General features: G+C 52.2%; 1 protein-coding gene across 1 annotated transcript in view; it reads right to left on the reverse strand.

Moving 5' to 3' along the window:
- Positions 1-434: 434 nt before the first annotated feature.
- Positions 435-7,660, reverse strand: part of TNR (tenascin R) — a gene marked incomplete at its 3' end in the record, with an annotated part of 18,335 nt that continues 11,109 nt past the window's right edge. Inside the window, 7 exon segments of the mRNA XM_009697831.1 lie at positions 435-578; positions 1,130-1,249; positions 1,359-1,625; positions 2,283-2,546; positions 2,659-2,748; positions 5,571-5,756; positions 7,500-7,660. The exon segment at positions 7,500-7,660 is cut by the window's right edge and continues 11 nt beyond it. Coding sequence (XP_009696133.1) covers positions 435-578; positions 1,130-1,249; positions 1,359-1,625; positions 2,283-2,546; positions 2,659-2,748; positions 5,571-5,756; positions 7,500-7,660 — 1,232 coding nt within the window.

A 7,660-nucleotide genomic window follows, 5' to 3' on the forward strand; every position in this document is an offset into this window, starting at 1 on the left:
GCAAAGCCTGGGTTGTTAGGGATTTTTTTTTAGGTTTTGAGGAGTCTGGGGATAACAGAGGGTTTTCTTCTTGCAGCAGATGCTGTTTGTGTCAGAGCTCCCCCAGGGATTATTTCTGGAAGTCTGTACTCCCTTTAGGAAAAGTTGTCATGGTTGCCCAACATCATATCTCTGGCATCTCCATGCCTGATTTATCACTCCTCCTCATGACTACCCATGCATATTCATGAAAAGCTTTGCTTAGACAGACTTCAAAAGTCTACATCGGGCTCTTGTGAGCCTCACTTATCATCTCGAGCTTGCATCAGGCTGGCGTGAAGTCCAGCTTGCTCTCAGCTGCCCGATTGCTAGTGCAAGCAGGGGCTGCCAGCCCTGCCTGGGGTTGGACTTGTCACTGTTTGATTGCTACCAGCCCACCAGTAGCTCCTTCCCACCTGTGTGCACGGTGATGGAGGCCACTTCACTCTCCTCCCGGCCCCGCACACTCTTCACCCCGATCTCGTACTTGGTGGCGGGCTGCAGGTGGCGGAGGGCGTACTCACTGGCATCGCTGGTGATGGTGGTGCTGTCTGTCCTACCTGCGGGGACAAAGCCAAGAGCTTTGGCATCACGTCTGGCCCTGTTCCTGGGGTACATGAAGTGCTTGGGAGAGGAGGTCAATGCCACAAACCTTGTCCAGGGCTGATACTGCAGGTAACTGGGTTTTGTGCCTGCAGGTGCACACCTGTCTGACCATCATTCTGCTGGCTCAACCTTTTCAGCATCATAGGCAAAACTGTGGCCAAGGGAGATGAGCCAGGGGAAGCAGGTGAGGAAGGTGGGATTTCAGGATCAGGCCCTAAATTAACCATCCCTGGGGAGGGCACCCTGCAGGGAGTCACTCGCTGTGCCCCTCTGTGCCCAACTGGCCCTTGACTAGAGTTGTCCCTTCCCATCTTTGCCCCAGACACCCTGTCCTCTGTCCCTGCAGCCTCTTGGTTCATCCCAGCTATTGGTGGCTTTGTCCAGGGCACCAGGGTGCTGCCCAGGGTGAGGATGACCTGGTGGCTTGCTTGTGCGAGCAGATGGAGGGAGGGAGGTTTGGCAGCTGTGAGCTCAGGGCATGAGCGAGAGTGGTTTGACTCATTACCTTCGGCAGCACAGTAAGATATTCTATAGTGGTCGAAGGCAGCAATGGGAGGGCTCCAGTAGACCATCATAGACTCCTGGGTGACATTGCCCACCCTGAGGTCCTTTGGCGCATCGATCCCTGGTGAAATGGAGCAGAAAACAAAGCTGTGAGAGGCAGGTCCACTCCTCGTCCCTCTGCCTGCCCTCCTGGCAGGGTCCCGTGCCCAGCAGGGGAGATCCCATGGTACCTGTCGTGATGGAACCCACGACAGGCTCAGAGCTGATGGCACCATGCATGGCCACCAGTGACACCAGGTACTCGGTGGATGGCTGCAAGCCCGTCAGGCTGGCATGTCTGCGGGTGCCATCGAGTGTGACCTGCTGCGCCTCCTCCTTGTCCCGGGGGTTGTAGGTGAGGACAAGGCGGTCTGCTGGTGGGGATGGGTCACTCCACGTGACATTCACACTGGATGATGTCAGTTGGGAGAAGTGGAGCTGTGTGATGGGCCGGACCCCTGCAAGATGGAGAGGAGAGATGCAACCTCAACTGTCTGCAGACCCTGGCCTCCATGTTGTTCCCAGCATTTATACAGGAAATAGCAAAGAGAAATGGTAAAACTGGACCTGTGGGCCTTCCATTGATCTGAAACTGTGCTGGGATCAAGAGGCAGAACTGGGAGGGAAAAAATTGTGGTTCTCTCAGCTCTGCCTACAAACATCCTCCATCCCAGACCCATATGGTAGGGAATGGAGCTGTCCCACTACAGATGGTATGTGTTGTCTGGGCCTTTTGACTGCAGGCTTTTCACCCAGAGGTCCTTATGAGGTCCCTCAAGGCTTTATTTCTCATTCTTATGGACACACAGGCCACCCTGACCACAGAGGACAGCATGGGCTGTCCATTCCCCCAATCCTGCCTTGTCCTTATGGAAGTCTCCAGCCAAGCAAGTGTGCTCAGTGCTGCTGGTGAAGAGGACAGTGATGCCACACTGGTAGAGCCATCCTCCTTCTGAGGTCAATGGACCTGTCTCCATGTGGATGCGCTGCCCCCAGCTCTCATTCCCGTCACCACCTCAAGAGTTTTGGTGCTGGGGACGCAGTGGGCTGGTAGAGGTGCCAAAGTGGGATGGTGGTCTATGCCCTTGGCCCCATCGCAACTTGTCTTTGTCTACCTGTGAAGCCATCCACGGTGGCCTCCAGGCTCTGCTGGCGTCCCCTCTCAGCAATGATGGAGATGGTATACTCCGTCCCAGGCTCCAGCTCTGAGAGGGTGAGCTGTGACTTGTCCCGGGGCACCGTCACTTCGGAGGCCATCCCTGAGGCGGGAGTGAAGGTGATGCGGTAGTGGTCGATGGGACCCGTGGCTTTGGTCCAGGCCAGCGAGATGGATGTCTCTGTGGAGGCTGTCACCAGGAGGTCCCGGGGGCTGTCAAGCTCTGTGGGAGAAGGTTGGTGCAGACCTTTGTCCCCATGCACAGACTGTCCCATGGGAACATCTGAGCCATAGGAGCCAGCTGTGCTTGGTGCACTCAATGGGGCCAAACTCACCGGTCCTGGCATTCATAGTCGCTGGCACGCTCTGCTGGCTGTCCATCACGGCCGAAATCCCAATGCCGTACTCTGTCCCCGGCACTAGATCTGCCAGGGGTGCAAAGGACATGAAGGGTCATAAGAGTAGCACCTGACTGGGCAGCCTTGGGGTGTCACTACCTCACCTCCCATGGCCGGGGACAGAGGGGGACTCTCCTGAGCATTCTTGGGTGTGCAGCCCTCCCACAGGTCAGCAGTTCCTCCACATGCTACAGAAGAGCTGTGCCTTTTTTAAAAGCCCCATGGATGCCTTTAGATAGGGAATTTGGATATTCTAGCTCAGAAATAAGCAATTTTTAAAAGTTGTTGCTGAGGTCTGCTGTAATTGCTGGCATTGAGACAGAAATTGTGTGTGAGCTGAGATGGGAATGACAAAGTAGCTATATTTGTTTCCAAAGTGATTCGACAACAAATATTGTCCTAGGCCTGGAGTCTCACAGAGAAATAAATTATGCAGAGTAAATGAAATGCACATTAATTAGGAAAGGCACAGTCTTTCTGGGAGCCAAATCAAGAGCTGCTCCTTGGGGTGGATGTATCCTGTGGTGCCTCTCTCAAAGGACATAGGAATTCAGCTCATGCAGCTCCTTTCCCTCGCACCTCTTACCAATCACTGTTTTATCTCCATGAGATGTCTCCTGCCTCTGTCTGTCACCTCTGCTTGGCTGCTGGTGTCTTTATCCCCCTCCTCCCCGTGCTTCATCATCTTTTCCATGGGGTTAGAGAAAACCATAAACCCTCCAGCCTGGTCTCACCCTGCCTTGCCCAGGGGCAGCATCCCCTGAAGCCATCCAAAACCTTCCCCAAGAGGCCAGGAGAGAGGGAACCCCCCATCCCCTGCTCCTCTCCTCTTGCTACAGTGCAGTCTTCGTGCTGGTGGGAGACAGACCCCCCCGTTTTGCCCCTGCCCAGTAAGTGTCAGAAGTATCTTGGAAAGGAGAAGAGCCTGAGAGAAAGGGGGAGGAGAAGGGAAGAAATGAGCAAAAGCATATAAAACGATGCCTTTTCCCTCCCAGCTCTTTTGAGTAGAGCAAAATTACAGATATTTCTGTGCAAATGCTGATTTTTGAAGAGAGATATATGGGGCAGGGCAAAGCTTGCTGTATTTTTAAGCTTAAATCTTTGATAAACTCTGCTCAGTGCCATTCCTCACTGCTTTTCCTGCAGGTAGATGAAAGCAGCTGAAGGAATTGCTGGTTGCTTTCACGCCGTGGATCCTACCAGGTCCCGGGGGTCTGGAAATCCACTCCCAATGGGCTTGGCACCATGTGCAACAAGACTTTGGAGGACTGCCATGTGTGTAACTGAGCTACGGGAGAGGCTCATGTGCCATTCACACTATGGCTATCCTGGCTTTTTTTTGCCAGTAGAATGGTTTTTGGGTTATTGTCTGCTATGAATAGATTTTTTTTTAAAATATCTTTGTTTATTACCTAGTACCTTGTGAACTAGAAGCAATGCACTTAGGTAATGATGGAGGCAATACATAAAAATTGCTCACTGCTATTGACTTAAGCCTCTGCATCTCTGGAGCTTGCTCCGAAGGAGTTTTTTTTGTAGCCCTGCCTGAGTCTGGCAGAGACTTGGCAGAGTTTTTTGTTTTTATTGAGAAAAACAAGAACCTTCAGTCTGCCACGTCTTCCAAGGCAAACTCAGGCTCTGCCATTGGTCTCATCCTAGTTTCGGTCAGTGGAGTAGCATTGCACCTCTGCCTCACAGAGGAGTATTTGGCCCATTTTTAATGCTCCTTCTCAACTAGAAAGGCAGTAAATGTCCTAGAAGAAAGCTAGCAGGAGATCAGCACTGAGTCTCCAATCTCATCCCGCCTTTCCATGCGTGTCCTCATCATGGACATAGCAGAAACTGTCCCTAAGAATTTTCTTTTTTCTGCAGACCACATTTTTCAAGCTAACTGCTCTAACTGCTTTCCTGCCCTTCAGTCTTTCTTATGACTCACTGCCGCTGTGCCTGTAACTTCACATTTGATTTTCCCACTGAATTTACTACTACAGGTCCATATGGCAGAGATGCCTGAGCCCTCTTTGGGCTGAGAAGGTCCCAGGAGGACAAGGAGAGTCAACGTGGAAGAACCTGATGTCCTGCCATACTGAAGAGCTTCAAGCTGAATGAATGATCTTTTTTGTATGTGTGTAAGTCTTGTCTTTGCTCAAACTCACTGGAGCTGCAAATCCAGCAGGCAAGCAGTTGTAGTTGAAAAAAAGGAAACCAGACCACACATGGTGCTTTGCTGTGTTGCCGCAAAAGGTGTTTGGGACTTTCCTGGCAGCAGGAGGTGGGTGGTGTTTGCAGCCCCCGGTGGCACCCCCTGTGCTGGCCTGAATAATGTAGTGCTTGAAGGACTTGCTCAAAAACAGCATCCCTGGATTTGGGTCTGCTTTGTGCCTGATTTGGAAAAAGTCCATGAACTCGGGCGGTCTGGCTCCTCATCACTACCTATGGGACATTGGCACCTGCGGCTCTTACTCAGCAAGAAAAAAAAAAGAAGGGCGAAATAATATTTTCCTCTAGATCAGCCTAAAAAGGCTTCCTCTCCCCATTTCTCACTTTGCTCCTTGCCAGTTCTATTTGGCACCTGGACAGATCCTTGCTGGAGGTGCATCACTGGGAGGTGCATGCCTTGGAGAGGTGCATTGCTCAGCTCATGGATAAGCAAATCCAGACCCACAGAGGGGAAAATGAGTTTCATCCCATGGAAAATCTTCTCTCTGATAACTCGTAAACTCCAAAACAGCCTCAAATATGTGCTAGCATAAGGGCAACCAAGCATTGGTGCTGATTTGGGCTCTCCATTGCCCTATCTGCTTGAGAGGAGGGGGAGGGGGAGGAAGGGCACAGGGATGCATGCATACCTGTGAGCATGACCCGGGTGGTGGGACCAGTGTCGCGCGGCACCAGGACTTCATGGTAATGCTCCCCGGCTAGGGTGCTGTAGACCACCCTGTAGCTGTGTGCCTCGGCCTCGCTGTTGTCCCAGGCAAGCTCGAGGCTGGCGGGCGTCCGTGAGCCCACCCGCAGGTTCTTGGGGGCATCGATCTCTGCGCAACACAAGGGAGAGAGGCACCGTCTCACTGCCAGGCACCGGGAACGCAGACCGTAGCCTTGGCATGGCTAAACGGCAGTGTAGAGGTACCCGGGTGTGATGGCCATGAGGTCCCGCCTCCCTTCCACATGTCCCAGCAGAAAGGGCTGGGGCATCTGCTGTCACCTCCTTGCTCAGCACAGACCAGGGGATGCTACCCACGAGACAGACACAAGCGCTGAGGCATTCACAGCACCCCTCAGTAAGTTGCTTTGGGAGCGAATTGCATGTTATTTGAAAAAGAAAAGTGTTTTGGCCCTGTATTAGAGTAAGGGAAACTGAGGCAGCATGCATAAGAGAAAAAGGGCTCTGTAGCAATCACACATTAGCCTGAACTTCTCTTAGAAGAACCTCGAGCATCTTTACGGGCTCGTTCACACTCAGACCTTGCCCAAAAGGTTTGTTTGTTGGTGTTGCTGAGGCTGTGCACTGAACCTGCTCTGGTGAGCGACAGGTTGGTGCTGGGCAGGGGCTGGGTGCCGACAGATGGGGTTGTAATTACTGCTCCGTGATGGATCTGAGTTTGGAGGGGGATTTTTTTATGTTGCCTTTTAGAAATAAAGCAAGGAAGGCCAACACAGCAAACCAGTTGGGGCGAACATCTCGTCCGAAATATTTATCTATAGAGATATATACACACACAATTCACACACTGCAGTTATTATAGTAGGAGCCTAGTATCCACCAGTAGCATACATGACAAGTAATTTATATACCATAAACCAGCACTTAAATTATGCGCTCTACCTCCTCCTTTATGGCACGGTAAATTAAACCTGTTAGCTATCTGCAGGCTTAACATTAATTGAAGTTTTACTGACTAGTTAGGGTATTCAGAGAAAATATAAAATAAGATAACCCTGTTTCTGACTGCTTTCAGCCACTTGACTGCTGATTCCTCGGGCAAGGCATTTGCCTTGGTTCTCAACGCTGAATAGGAGCGAACATCGCTTTCAATTCAGACCTGTGCTTCCTGCTTTGGCGCTTTTGAGAATTGCACATTGACCTGCGGGTGCTATTAAGGGCATAAACTGCTGGGTTTTAAAGTTTTAGCTGTGGGCTCAAGCTAAGCTGTGGGTCTGAACAGGCACTGAGGCTGGTGGGGACTTGTGTCCCAAGCAGCAGCAGGTTCAGCCTTGATGCTGCTGCAGGACGTGGCCAAGGTGGGGTTTGCTCAGGGGTTGTGACTTAAATGTGGGTTTTTGAATCTGCCTGATCACTGGCATCTGGGAGCACCTGGGCTGCCCTCGGGACCGTGCGAGCATCCCTGTGGGGCACAGGGCATGAAGAAGACCTGTTGCACTGGAGATTCAGAAGTTCAGGCACTAGTGGAGGAGGGTCAGAGGGTGGTTTTAGGGTGAGCTGAATCATTTCTTCTACCTCGCTCTGCACCGGGACTGTGACAGGATGCGAAGCACCTGCATTCAGGCATCTCCATTCAGACCTGCATCTTCACCATTGTGTTTTCATTGTGCTGCTTCCTTCCAGTACAGCAGATTAAACCTCAGCTCACTTGTGCAGGGGGAAAACCGGGTACCACTAAATCCCAGATGCAAAAAGCCTCCTTTTGGCTCCAGATATGCAAAACTCCATGCTCGTTGCGGGACAGCCTATCTGCAGATTGCAGCAAGCCATCTGCCCGTGCTTGATGGAGGCTTAAAAATTCATGCCGGTTGTCCCAGCAAAGCCAGCTAGCTACCTGTGGTGAACTGGGCGAGGGCTGGCTGGCTCTCGTTGGCACCCCGGAGGGCACTGATGGCGAGGTGGTAGCGGGCGCCGGGACGCAGGGCCTGCAGGGAGTACTGGCTGAGGGGGGGCTGCAGGCGGAAGGCGGTCCTCCCGCCCGCACCCTCCGCCAGC

Source organism: Cariama cristata, unplaced genomic scaffold (assembly GCF_000690535.1).
Source record: "Cariama cristata isolate BGI_N322 unplaced genomic scaffold, ASM69053v1 scaffold19730, whole genome shotgun sequence".
NCBI lineage: Eukaryota > Metazoa > Chordata > Aves > Cariamiformes > Cariamidae > Cariama > Cariama cristata.